This window comes from Mauremys mutica, chromosome 8, assembly GCF_020497125.1.
Source record: "Mauremys mutica isolate MM-2020 ecotype Southern chromosome 8, ASM2049712v1, whole genome shotgun sequence".
NCBI lineage: Eukaryota > Metazoa > Chordata > Testudines > Geoemydidae > Mauremys > Mauremys mutica.
The window spans coordinates 17,962,125-17,977,165 of record NC_059079.1 but is presented as its reverse complement, the minus strand read 5'-3'; the positions used below and the strand labels follow the sequence as shown (position 1 = coordinate 17,977,165).

Here is a 15,041-nt window from a genome sequence, read left to right as displayed (position 1 = left end):
GAAACGAAGACATTCCCACTACCCTGACATTTATTTTTAAATTACCTTTACTTGTCTCATTTTAAACCAACCTATAGCTGTTAAAAAGCACTCTCTCTTAGTTTAGTTTTGAACTGAAACAATCTCTTACCCCTGATCCCTGCTGTTCATGTCCTTGTCTTAACTAGGAAGAAGGCTAAGTTTGCCGGCTAGCTAACACGAGCTAGCCAACTCCAACATAAACTCAACCACTTTTCTTGTGTAGATGCAGAGTAACACTTTGAACAGACTGAGTTATAACCTAAGCTCTTGGTTAGCGAAATCATCTTTTCATTTGTAAACAGAGCAATTTTGATGTGTAGTCACTGTGAGGAAATAAACCTGGAACTCCACAATGTCATTTTACAGAGTCACTTGACAGAACAGAACTATAATTTAAGTATTAACATTTCACTGAGCCGAATAGCTTTCTCCTGTTCAAAAAGAATTTTCACTTGGCTGAGTAATAATCTTATTAAAATACTAAGCTGATTATAAAAGCACTTGTGGGCTTCTCTTCCAATGGATTTTATAAATTCTCATATATGTAAAACATATAATATAAACATTTAAAGTGTTTTCTCTTTGAAAATGGAAGGTCTCTTACCATACGTTGTGCTGCTATAAATGCAGCTAATGTGCTTCGTCCTGGTGCGCCAGGAGCACAGTATGATACCTGGACTCTCTTTCCTCTGATAGTCATACCATCTGTGACTTCTTGCACTTCCTCAGCCTGCTCTGCAGTCTCATACTCAATCACTGCGAAGCCACCAATATAACTGCCTTCGTCCTCAGCAAACTGAAATGGCATTTCACAATACACTGAACACATTACAAACATTCAGCAATTATTTTAAAGCATTTTCCCCTCCCCGTGCATTGAGCAAAATCTGTGCAAAATCTTTAACAATTCTAAAACAAAACTAACTTTTAATACTAACTTTTAATAGCCTACCTAGAGGTACACATTCCTGTCTCATGCATGTTAAATATAATATGCAAATAATATTTTGCAGATGACTACCATGTTGTGCCTATTTGACTGCTTTTTTTTAAATGCCTTTACAGCTAATTTCATGAAGAACCTTAGCTATGAAATATATTTGACAGTTATTTTATAGAATATAAAGATACAGAATGAAATTTTGAATGTAAAGTTTAGCACATCACTATTTTTACATTCACTTTTATTTTCCATGGTAAGAAAATTATAATTTCTTTGATATTTGGTTTAAACAGACTTTCAAGAACAACAGATGAGTTACTTTGCAAGGCCACGTGAAAAACAGAAGTATGGAAGCTAATGAAAGAACACAACAATGCAGATTACTGAGATCTCATGCATTTTATTGAGAGAAAGGAGGTTGTAGTTGAATAGTGCTGAAGAAAATGTACCAGATCCATCAATCTGCTATCTGCTTAGTATACCTAAGTGAACTGGAAAAAGGCAGGGATTACTTGTTTGACACTGTTTCATCCTTAGTTCATAATCTTTTACATCAGAGTTAATGGATTTTTTTTTAAAAAAGAAAAGAGTTGAAATTGCACCATATCCTTAGGCAGAAGTGTCCATTCCCAAAATGACTGGAATTGATCTAGGAGACACAGGGTGGGTGAGGATATCTTTTATTGGACCAACTTCTGTTGGTGAGAGAGACAAGTTTTCGAGCCAAACAGAGCTCTTCTACAGGTCTGGGAAAGGTACTTCCAGTATCACAGAAAAATGCAAGGTGGAACAGACTGTTTAGAATAAGTAGTTATCACATATTGTAAAGGACCATTCAAGGTACAGTGACCCATTAACACTTCTGCAGTCACAGGACAAAACGAGGTGGGTTACAAGTTGTTGTAATAAGCCATACATCCAGAAGTTGGTCCAATAAAAGGTATTACCTCATCCACCTTTTCTCTCTAATATCCTGGGACTGACATGGCTACAACTACACTTAATACAACAATGAAATTGATATAAAGTTATATCACTATATATAGATGAGAGTCCTGATGTAGAAAAGGGACAGCCCCCTTTAAATCTAATTCTCAGTTGTTTAGTCCTGAAAGTAATAAGGCCTGTAACAGGAATTTGTTCACAGCCTCTTAATGATTCTGAAGTAGAGGAAGGTAGGTTAGCACTAACAGCTTCTATACAGCATCTTAGAGCTCCCCTTGTGATGACATGGCAAAGAGAGCTAATGTGATCCTTGAAGGTCTAAACAGGGGATCAGTGAGTACAAGTAGGGAGGTGATTTTTCCTCTGTATACAGCATTGGTGAGACCAGTACTGAAACACTGCGTACAGCTCTGTCCACATTTTAAAACAGATGTTGAAAAATTGGACAGGGTGCAAGAAAGAGCCACAAAAATTATCCGAGGCTGGAGAAAATGCCCTAGAGCAGGAGACTTAATAACTCTCTCTTTAGCTTATCAAAAAGAAGAGTGAGAAGTGAATTGATTACAGTGTACCAGACCCTTCACATGGAGAAAAACAGCAGGTACTAAAGGGCTCTTTAATCTACTGGAGAAAAGCAAAACAAGAACCAATGGCTTGAAGCTGAAACCAAACAAATTCATATTAGAGGTTAGGTACAATTTTTTAACAGTGATAGTGATGAACCACTGGAGCAAACTACCAAGGAAAACGATGGATTCTCCATCTCTTGCTGTCTTCAAACCAAGACTGAATGCCTTATACAAGTTATTGGGCTCAAAACAGAGGAACTGGGTGAAATTTAATGGCCTTTGATATATAGGAGGTGAGACTAGATGCTTTAATGGTCCCTTCTATCTTTATACTCTAGGAATCACTCTACGCATTAACAATCCATCACCACCAAGAACACTAAAAATCCAAATCTTTTGAGCAGCTTTCCAAGAGATACTTAAAAACCGCCCGCCCGCCCACAATGGGGGAGGGAGGAGATAGCTCATTAGTTTGAGCATTGGCCTACTAAACCCAGGGTTGTGAGTTCAATCCTTGAGGGGGCCATTTGGGGATTGGTCCTACTTTGAGCAGGGGGTTGGACTAGATGATCTCTTGAGGTCCCTTCCAACCCTAATAATCTATGATCATCCATGACTTCAATAAAAGGTTTCATTCTGTTTCCCCTCCTAGTTACACTGGTCTGAGGTGCTTAATAAACAATGTTAGGTCATGGACCAGTGACCAGCTTAGGGTCCAATATCTTGGCAATCATCAGTGCTAGGAAGAAAGCCTTTATACAATTGGAGAGCTGTAAGACTCACTTTTCCAATAGCTATAGCACTTATTTCTTGTGCTGGCATATCAGAAATTATTAGGTCCTGAAGATGTAACTTTATGATTTATGGAAAAACTATTTTAGACATTTTTAGAGGTTTCTAAGATGTAGTAAATATATTTTAATCTCTCTAAGTGCTCTACAGTTAGACTCAAGCTATTAATACAAACTGGATTTATGATTGAGGAATACAAAAAATATTACCAATAAGAATTATTTACAAAGTTCTCTAAAACATTGCTGAAATAATGCTTCCATAAAATACATGGAGAAAGAATGTATAATAAATGTTTTATTGGCATTCAGCTGGGATGACCTCCTGCATAACTCCCCAGTGACTTATGCTGGTCATTCCAAACTCATGGCAATAAAACATTTATACCACATCATATATTATGATGGTATAGGTGACATGTCATTCCACATTCTTTATGCAAATATGCGTATATGAAATATGACATAACTGAGATATACTTTATGCAAAATGGCTCATGTGAGATATCATTGGAAAGGTTATGATTTACTGAATATGATTATCCTATTTGTATGCATGTATCATTTCTGCATCTGAAATTAGGAATATTGACTAGGTACCTATATTTCAACTATGTTACTTTGGGTGACGCCCCCTGCTAACTCTTAAGTTACATCAATGAAAAAGCTGATGGAACATCAGCAAGAGCCAATGGACTGTAAAAGATCTTAGTCTTCCTGTGAACATGTGGGTCAGCCTGTGAAGAATGGCTACAGGGGCCCTACAGAGGCATTTGACCATGTCACCTGATACTGGAACCCATCTTGAATTCTGTACTTTTCCATGAGAAGCTTTGGGGACAGGGGGGAGAGAGGTCAAACTAGGAAACAAAGGACTCCCGCTCTATGAAAATCCTATTTAAGGGTAGGAAGTGAGATAATCCAGGCGGTCAGTTCTTCCCTGCTACCTCACCCAAGATGACTGCTGGAAACAATTAAGACTGAACTAGGGGAAAGAACTGGGCCCTGGCTCGAAGGGCATCTGGCCTGTGAAGAAGATTATTAGAACCACATTTAAGGTGAGAACTTACATGTAACCAGTTTCTTTAGTGTAGTAAGCTTAGATTGCATGCTCTATTTTATTTTCTTAGTAATCTGCCTTGTTCTGTCTGCTACCTCCTTAACTACTTAAAATACACCTGTTATAGTTAATACATTTATTTCTGGTTTATAACTCAGTTTATGTGATTTCTAACTGGGGGGGGGGGGGGAGGTGAGAAGTTGTGCACACCCTCCTTCACCTAGAGGGAAGAGGCAAATTTCATATAATTTGGGGTCTGTACTCTAAGGGGAGGGTGGACATCTGGGTGCTGTGGCAAGCCCCTTAAACTGAGTCTTCCCAGAGTGGATCTCTGTCTCTCTGTGCAGCTGGGTTTGGCCGTGCCTGTGTGCTTGGCTGGAAAAGACTGGGGAGCCTAACCCAGCAAGGTCAGGTAAAGGGGACCCAGGCTGGCAGAATAGTCTGACTCAGTGGCATCCCAGCACACCAGGTGACACCCCAGGTGGTTCAGCCCATCACAATATACACATAATCACCCACTAGGCTTCCCAAATTAAGCCACTTACTAGTCTAGTTATATAAAAACCAAAGCGATGGGTAGGCATGCAATAAAATATGTAAACACAAAGCTATATACATCTCCATATTCAGCTTCCAAAAGACATCAATTCATAGGAGACCTACCTGGCAGAACACAGGTTTATACTTAAATGAGAACATTTGCATCAGTTCCTCTGAATCAGTGTAGTCATTGGGGAGTTTATCTACACAAAGGCACTTAGAATGAACAAGATCGGTAGTCAACTGATTAACATCCATCCACTGTGCAAAGAGGATGTTTTCACCTAATTGCTTCCCCAGGAGTTCCATTCTAGCTTTTGCAGCAGAATCCTTTTTCATGTATTCCACAAACCCGTAGCCTTTGGAATGGCCAGTAACTTCATTATAGACCAAAAAACATCTCTCAACATTGCCATATGCACACACTAGTTCCTCAAACTCTTGTAATGAAAATGAGGTGGGCAAATTGGTAATGCATAGCAAAGCATCTGTTGGTTGGAACTGCACTGATATTTCTTTTCCACGAAGAGAATACTGGTGAAACATCCGAATTGCATTTTGAGCCTGCTCTCCATTCTGCAGAGTAACAAACGCTGTAAGAGAACAAAGAAAGTTGGTGGAAGAAACAAGCTCTCAAGCTTACACAATGCTCTTCTTCAGATCTGATGGGGATGACAGATTTGAAGGTGCACATTTCTGAGTCTTTAGAGGCAGAGGCAAAGGTGCAGACAATTCAGATCTGCATGTTAAATTGCCATTTAAAATACAGATGTTAAATACACCAAACTACAGTAACCACCGTTATTAATACTGATGCTTGAATTCAAAGTGGCACAGTTATTAAAATGACTTGGTCCATTATGACAATGTATAAATCACCATTTTTCTAGGCCAGTGGTTCTCAGCTAGGGGCACACAGATGTCTTCTGGGGGTACATCAACTCAGCTAGATATTTGCCTAGTTTTACAACAGGCTACGTAAAAAGCACAAGTGAAGTTAGTACAAAGTAAAATTTCATACAGACAATGCCTTGTTTATACTACACTAAAATGCAAGTACAATATTTATATTCTAATTGATCTGTGACAAAAATGTGAAAGTCAGCAATTTATCAGTAATAGTGTGCTGTGACACTTCTGTATTTTTATGTCTGAATTTGTAAGCAAGTAGTTTTTAAGTGAGGTGTAACTTGGGGGTATGCAACACAAATCAAACTCCTGAAAGGGGTATAGTAGTCTGGAAAAGTTGAGAGCCATTGTTCTAGGCCACTTTTTGAGTCAGGAGGAAAAGGAAAGTGCCATATATCAGTGTTGTCTCTAAAATTACTCTTCAATGCACAACATATGACACTACACATGCCTGTTATCCAAACTTTTAGCCACTAATCTTTTGGCATATATTGTTCTTGGTGTGAATACTGTTTTTATGTCCTGTAGCACTGCAGAATGTGAGTTTTCCATAATGAACTTAATCAAAACAAACCCACACAGCAAGGCACATCAAAGACCGGCTACAGATACAGGTGAATTGCTCAAGTGTAGATGCTTTCCAGGCCCACAAACCTATTGTTTAATGGAGAATAGAATATATTCATGGACACAGTCAGACTGAGCACTCAAAGGCATGATCAGATCTAGATTTCAGATTTAATGGGCATTTTGGATAATATCTCAGTATTCAAATTTTTGTTTGAATTTAAAATGAAGTGTGACAATCTCAGAAAAACAGCTTGTGGTATATTAATTTGTGTTAAAGGGAGGGTAAGAGTAAACAGGGGAGCTCTAGGTATTTTGCCGCCCCAAGCACAGCAGGCAGGCTGCCTTCGGCGGCTTGCCTGCGGGAGGTCCCCGGTCCCGCGGATTCGGCGGTACGCCTGTGGGAGGTCCGCCGAAGCCACGGGACCAGCGGACCCTCCGCAGGCATGCCACCGAAGGCAACCTGCCTGCCGCCCTCACGGCGACCGGCAGAGCACCCCCCGTGGCTTGCAGCCCAGGCACGTACTTGGCGTGCTGGTGCCTGGAGCCGCTCCTGACAGTAAACATAAGACTAGTGAGATTGACACTAAAAACGAGAATAAAAATGAGAATCTCTGCCACAGTGGTCCAAAGGCAAAAATAGATAAATGTCTTTAGGCAATCACAGCAGAAACGATATCTGTTTTTATTTATTTGTATGAGACCACAGCCTGAAATCTGGGACAACCATGTTTTCTTATACAACAACATTTGAGGTCTCAGCTGCCCAACAACAAGGAATGAGGATTCTTCTTCCCCAGTCTTTATTTATCTCATCTGTAAGAAGACTTTTAAGGACAAAAAAAAAAAGATGTGTTATTTGCTATTCTGAAGTTTAAATAGCATGGAATTCACTACTATAAAGCATATGTCCCATTGCCGTTACTTAGAAAACATTTTTTTCACAGCAGTCTTGGCAATACTCTCTCTTCTAATGAATTATCATACTGCAGCTCTGGGCAAATTTGTTGCCAAGTGTACCATAACTTTTTTTTTTTTTTTTGGCTGATGTATCACATTTCAATAGAAACCTTTCCTGAAATTCAACTCCAGGAAGCTCTGGTTGCAAGATTACTGTTTAAAACAGAAAACATCTTTTCCAGATAACCTATTCATCATCTGTTTCTAACACCAGTGCACAGGCAGAGAGAAACTGAATAGTAAGGTGACACTATTCAGAAGCAGACATGCTAACGTTTTCTTTCATTCTTGAATAATCAGAGGTTAAAACAGTCTAAAGTAGGATTTAGAAATAGTATATTTTAAAGTAAAGTTTAAATCATGCTGTAGCTGTGACTGTCTTATATCAGTTTATAAAGCCACCAGAACAGAGCACAAATCTTACCAACAAACATTATAACATCTAAGGTCTCAGTTCTGCTCTCCTGTGCAAGGTATAAGTTTCCAGGTATCCTGTACACAATCACCCAGTGTGTTTGTGTATATATATACACACCATAGCTGATTTTACAAACTGTAACAATTCAAAAGATATGGTGATATACAGATGAAAACGACAAATAAAGATGAGGTCAGTTAAATTCTGAAACAGACAGCATGGCTAAACTAGACTATTGCACAGCCCAATATTTATGGCTTATTTCCAGAAGGATGATATTTGGTATTTTAGGAATAATAGCAAAGAAAGCATAGACAAATGGAGTTAGATTCTGTGGAAATCAACAATAGTTTGAGAGAACAAAATATCGTTCAATTGTTTTCTGTTCAATTGATAATTCTTCTGTGATCTGACTGAACAAACAAATTCAAAACTGCACAGGAAGTAATTTAATGTAAAGTAATATAAAGAAAAAACAAGGGAGAAAATTGAAGATAAATTGTAATTATAGTTTTCACTCAGAAGAGGAAGGATCTTACAGGACAGATTTTATGATTTATATGGTTGTATAGCTCCACAGAACTCCATTTATCTGAATTAAACTGAGAACATTTAATTTATCTGGACAAAAAGGATTTTAGACAAATGGGATTTTTTCCATACAAATAATGCACATGTTGGCATATAACCCAATTTTGAATAATGGTTTTTTTTGGGAGGGGGGAAGGGGACAATATTGGATTAGATGAAATTCTATTGTGTTTACTTCAGTGTGTCAATAACCATTTAGACAGCTGCACAATTAAAGGTGAGTAAAGGTAAAACCCTACGGATGTTAAAAACTACTAGCTGATTCTGCAAGCCAAAGTTACTGACATGAGCAAAATAATCTGCAATATAAGAAACCTGAGCCTGAAAGAGTCAAGTAACCCAGAAAGAATTTCATAAATTTTGTAAGGTGCATATTAGGATTCTGAGACACTAGGAGCTTTTTAAATGGAAGTTACAAGTGCTTCTTGAAGCACAAAATAAAGTGATTTATCCTTCAAAAGAACAAAAAAAATTAGATAATGACCTTCAAGGGCCAAAATTTTCTAAGAGATATGTGATAAGATGCACAGGGGCCCACATGATAGTGTGTGCACATAAGAGTGCTGACATATGCAAATACTATTCATATAAGCAAAAGTAAGTTTTTATGGATGTACCTGCCTTTAAAAATAGCCTTTACTGAAATGCTGGAGTTGTTTTTGTAGGGGGAAACTAATCAGATTGATTCTCACATACATTAAGCTGACATATCTCATTGCAGTGGTCATCTTCTAAACAGTAAGATAAGAGAGATCTTTTCAAAAATGCCATATTACCAGGGCTGGTGCAACCTATTAGGCGACCTAGGCAATCGCCTAGGGCGCTAGGATTTGGGGGGCAGCATTTTCTTTGGCGGCGAACAGGGCGGCCGAAGATTCGGCCACCGCGGTCACCGCCGGCATTTAGACAGAGGGAGCTGGGGCAGGGGGGCGCGGCATGCAGGGGAACTCCCCGCCCCAGCTCACCCCTGCTCCACCTCCTCCCCAAGCACGCTGTCGCTGCTTCACTTCTCCTGCCTCCCAGGCTTGCGGTGGGGGGGGGGCAACCTCAGGGCGGGGGGGGACAGGGAGCCACCGCAGGGCTCGGGGATGGGGGAGGGCGCAAGTCGGAAGTTTCGCCTAGGGCGCAAAACATCCCTGCACCGGCCCTGCATATTACAAGCCACAAGAGAGAGCTATTAAAGAAGAGCTCTGTATAGCTTGAAAGCTTGTCTCTTTCACCAACAGAAGTTGGTCCAATAAAAGATATTACCTCACCCACCTTGTCTCTGGGATATTATCTAGGTAGATGTGGAGAGAAATCTTTGAGGATCTGTGGTGAGATTATAAGAGAAGATGTAATAGAATATCAGGGTTGGAAGGGACCTCAGGAGGTCATCTAGTCCAACCCCCTGTGCAAAGCAGGACCAATCCTCAGACAGATTTTTATGTGCAGCTCCCTAAATGGACTCAACTCACAACCCTGGGTATAGCAGGCCAACGCTCAAGCCACTGAGCTATGGCCAGGATCTCCCCTCAATGAAAGGGGAAAAATCAGTGTCACCCAGTCCCCATCAAGTAGGGTGCTCCTCACTACAAAAGTGTCAAAGGTGAATATACATATTGTGCTTATGCCCACTCTGAGAACCTGAGTTGGTCTCTTTTCTTTGTGCAAGAAAAAAAACAAACAATTAAATGGTAAGAAACTATATGAGTGCTCGTATCCCTGCCCACACAAGTGGGTAAGGTTTTCCCTTCCAGTAGAGGGAGGAAGGAACAAGAGTTGTGAGGCCAGCCCCCAATAAGGAGCTGGCTGCCACTCCTCCACTTAAACTTTAGTAAGAATTTCAGTCAAAGAAAAAAAACCCCAAAACCCAGCAACTAAAACTAATTAGAACAGCGTTTCTCAAATGTGGCCACCAGCAGATTTTCTTGTGGCCACAACCTCCTGGGCAGTGACTGGGGTGGAGGCGCAGAGCAATACCTCTCCCGCCAGGGCCACCAGAAGGGTTCTGCCCTCCCCCCATCCGGAGCCACAAACGCCAGATGAGCATGCAGCCAATGAGTTTCCCACCTTCCCAGGGATAGTGAGGCTCGGGCTTCGGGCTTCAGCCTGGAGTGGCAGGTGGCAGGCTCCAGTCATGGGACTTTGGGCTCTGGCCCTGGATCCCAGCCACATGACCGGGGGTGCCAGCTCTGGGCTTAACCTCACCACTGTCCCTGGACCCATAGCCTCCTGCGGCCTCGGGCTCTGGCCATGGGGTGGCAGGCTTTAGCCTGGCCCCTGGGCTCACCACCCCCTCCCAGTTGCCCCTGGCCCCCACTGTCACCCTACCCACCTCCCCATCCAGGGCTTAATTTGTCCCCTGGCTTGCCAGAGCTGAGTACGTCTGCTGAGAAAATTGGTATTTGTATGGTTGTTAATATCACTTTTCACAGCCTCCCAGCTAGGTAGGAAGTCTGCTTTGAAAAGTGATATTAACAAACATACAAATATTACTTTTTGCAGCAGCAGACATACTAGCTAGCAAGTCTTTAAAGAAAAGAGAAACAACAACAACAAAAGACAAGAATGTGCAAAGCACCTTATTTGTGTTTCTATTCTGTGTAGGTCCAGTAAAAATAGAGAACTGTACATTATTTTTATTACCGAGTCTTCAAAAAAAACCTACATAAATTATAATGATTTGAACATGTATATGTGCATATTTATTTGTTTTTCCTAAAGTTAATTAAGTATTTTAAGAAAAATTGTCATAGCGGCCACCAGCAAGAGTTGGTGGTTGCACTCTGAGGCCATCAAAAATTGTATTGTGAGAACCTCCGAACTAGAATACCCAACTGCATAAGTCCAGAGGAAAAATATTTCTTCTGATTGGTAATTCTGGACTGACATAAGATTTAGAGGAACCAGAGTAAACGTTAAGATTAATGCCCTCCTCCTATGGCAGCTTCAACCAGTAGCATTTCAAAACAATACCTATAAATATAAAACACTGAAATAGACAGGATACTGAAACATAGCAGCCTGCAGCAATTGTTACCAAACTTGGCAATTTTCAGGTTGTGCAAACAAGCAAATCATTAGGAGACTGCTGCACAAACACACCATACTTGCTAAGAGCAGCAGCCAGAAACACCAAAGATGCCTGGGAGACATATAGCAAGGCCAAAACTGACACAGTTTTCAACATGAAGATCACCCTTAAAAGCTTGATAATTCCCTTCAGTTCCAAAACAAGGCAAAAACCTCCACAGCCTTCAGAACTGATCAAGTAAATAGAGTATATCTGCTCTTATATTACCTGGAATCCCTAAACCTAGACCTGGAATAGCCCCTCTGTTACAGAGTTATCCGGGTGTGCAGGGCTTGTCCTAGCAGAGACCAATGGATCTGTCTTTCACAAGTGGATTAAGCAGTTTAGCTAGACCCATCCGAAGGGTGCATTACTGAAGGGGTCATAAATATAGATTCACAGATAATGGGCCCAATCTACCTCCCACTGAAGTCAATATGAGGCTTTCCATTTCCCATTAATTGACATTAATGGGAGTTGGAAACAGCCACAATTTATGCAGCCAAAGAACAAGCCTAGGAATAGTTAAAGTAGTGGGCAGACACAATCTGATGATTTCATATGTGGCAAAAGAAGTTGACTGCTAGTTCTATCAGAGAATGCAAATGTGTTACCAGGAAACATACAATCTTAAATACTGGAATATTCTGAATTCTTACCTGTTCTTCTATTTCTGTCCACATAACAGTACTTTAATTCATAATCTTTGAATAGTTCATGGATTTCCTAGAAAAGACAAACATCACAAAAAAGAATCCATCAAATCAAAAACAAAAACAAATGAAATTCAGCTCAATTTTCCAGTTATATTATATTGAAACATTCCCAACAAACAAGTAGTTACACCTTAGACATATTATCAAAGATTTGTTTATAAAGGAGTTTAGAGTCACAATACCGGAGCAATATCTTATCCCATATGAGAGAACCAAGTTAAATAAAAAGCGACAAAGAGTCCTGTGGCACCTTATAGACTAACAGACGTACTAGAGCATAAGCTTTCCTGGGTGAATACCCACTTCGTTGGATGAATGAAGTGGGTATTCACCCACGAAAGCTTATGCTCCAATATGTCTGTTAGTCTATAAGGTGCCACAGGACTCTTTGTCACTTTTTACAGATCCAGACTAACACGGCTACCCCTCTGATACAAGTTCAATAAAGAAATTCTCCACGTTTCAGTCTCTGAGAGTAGGCAAAGCAAAGGTGTGACATGACGACTCCATTTTTATAAAGAAAAAGGACATAGCAGTTAAAGAAAACTAACATGAAAAACTTTTCCGATAGAATTAGGAAGAACCCATTTGCTCTCTCAGTGAACTCTCTTACTCTGAAACCCTCCTTACTGGTCTTGTTTACATTAGAAAATTACATTACATTAGAGCACAATCTCTAGGAATCATAAGTAACATGATATAAAAGATATACACAGAGACATAATGAAGATAACTTCACATCAGCAAGCTGTGGTGAACCCTAGGGTTAACTATGAGAGTCACCCTCTACGCTGAGTTGTTTTCATCTCATTATTTCCTACAACTCCTCAATCTCCTGTTCTAACACAGTGTAATTTCTCAGTGTAGAATGCAGTGGCAGTGGAAGCCCCAAATTCATCGAGTGCAATTCAGTGGACTTTTACTACTCTTGTGGTGAATATTCCCTCCATTATAATTGACCTCTACTCTGAAAATCCTCCTTGGAATGCAGCCAGTATCAACAGGTGTTCGATGCTACATTCCAAGCGGATGATCATGTCCCCTTCCTCCACTACTCTGCCCAAGTAGAGGAGATGGGGAAGGAAGCAGCCATTATCCTCCCATGGGGGAGGAAGCAGTAGTAAGCGTGAATCCCTAGATCCCAAACTTGTACATCTGTTCGCCACTATAAGTGAAGATGTGGTCTTCCACAAATGTGTGCCACACACAAAACACTAACCAGTGTCCCTTCCAATGCAGTGGGTAAAGAAAGGACCAGTCTACCAGGCTGAAGGTGAAAGAAGTGACATGAACATACTGAATCTCTTTGTCAGGTAAACACTAGTGTTATAATGAAACTCCATTCAACTGAGCAAAATAATCAACACGTGTCATTATAAGAGGGTTCCATTCTACCTGATTTCCAGTAGCACAACACACACTCATTTTGCCAGTTTGCTAATTCAATATACATGGCTTACAGGTTAATGGGTTTAATCTCAGCAGGATCAAGTGTATTCTTTTATTCAAACCAGTCTCGCATTTCACTGGTTAACAGCTGTCAAATGCCATATTAATAAAATATGACACTGGTCCTCTGACACTCAACCATCCCATACTCAGATGTGATGTGAATGTGGCTTCTAAATAACAAAATACAGAAGGAGCAGTCCAAAGATTTAGAACCTGTAGGTTATTTGAATGTAGCCCAGAAGAGTACACTCTCTTCAACAGAGTTGTGATGCTAGACTCTCATCCATGAGAAGCAGATTGGTGGAAGATGCAGTTTTCTTTGCACTTTTGTACTTCCTAGGGACTAGCTAGAGAGTGTGAAAGTAGAATGAATTATATTGTAAAAATAGAAAGGATTAAAGAAATGCTGTCTGCTGGAATGCAAAATTGCTGGAATGCTGCAATCCAGGTGTCAGGAATACAGACATTAACATAGAGCAATTGCACCATTTTAAGGGCAATTGGTGAAGCATTAGCCTTAGATCGATAAGAGTTAGTAAGGAAGTAGGATATGCATGCTGTGCCCCAGGTGAATTTTACTGTTTTGCTCTCTTTGTCCCTTTGTTTAATTCTCGCTCTTTTATCTGTATAAATAAGACTGTTTGGGTCTTGTATGGCCGCTCACATTATCTGGGTGTTATTAGCAGAGCGCTGTGCTAATAAAACAGAGTGGTCTGACAAACTGTGAGTCCTGAGTCTAACTTTGACAAGAGTAATGTTGCAGAATCCAAGGAAGTTATTAGCTGTTCCACTTACACAAGGTGGGCAAGGTCTATAGCTCTTATCTGTTTCATCTTTAACAAAAATATTGCAATCAGATTTACCAAAGTTTTACTATGCGATGCAGTAACAGCAAAATATTAGTTCAAATGCACAATGATGTTGTTTTGGGAAAACCATTTCTGAACCAAATCTTCATTCAGCAACAATAATCTGCAATCTTGCTGGAAATTTAATTGAGAGTGAAAACAGAATGTGATAAATGCATCTCCCTGGTGATGATTAAATTGAGATGAGTGCATGAATGGATTTTACAAGAAAGAGAGAGTACTTTTTAAAAAAGTAAATCAATTTTAAAGAACACTCTAAAGTTTTTGTTCATAATTTAAAAAAAACTCATTTGCAACAATATTATAAAACCTTGATGCTAAAATCTCACCAAAATGATGTGTTCTATGTCACTCATACACAGCTACATTATTGTACAGCTGCTCAAGAGTGAGGGGTTAATAGCATGGATTTATTTTAGTGACAAAACGTAAGAACTGAAGTATTTATTTGGGGAAAGGCATCAAAAAAGTTCCTAACTGTCAGGGTAGTTAAACACTGGAATAAATTGCCTAGGGAGGTTGTGGAATCTCCATCTCTGGAGATATTTAAGAGTAGGTTAGATAAATGTCTATCAGGGATGGTCTAGACAGTATTTGGTCCTGCCATGAGGGCAGGGGACTGGACTCGATGACCT

General features: G+C 40.0%; 1 protein-coding gene across 4 annotated transcripts in view; it reads right to left on the bottom strand.

The window, feature by feature from the left end:
• The window catches only part of RAVER2 (ribonucleoprotein, PTB binding 2), a 67,473-nt gene that overhangs the window by 30,699 nt on the left and 21,733 nt on the right, over positions 1-15,041 (bottom strand). For all 4 annotated transcript variants that reach the window (XM_045026822.1, XM_045026824.1, XM_045026825.1 and 1 more), the window contains exons 2-4: positions 12,029-12,095; positions 4,993-5,462; positions 626-817 (exon numbers count right to left, since the gene is read on the bottom strand). In XM_045026822.1, the coding sequence (XP_044882757.1) occupies positions 626-817; positions 4,993-5,462; positions 12,029-12,095 (729 nt within the window). The remainder of the gene's footprint in view (positions 1-625; positions 818-4,992; positions 5,463-12,028; positions 12,096-15,041) is intronic.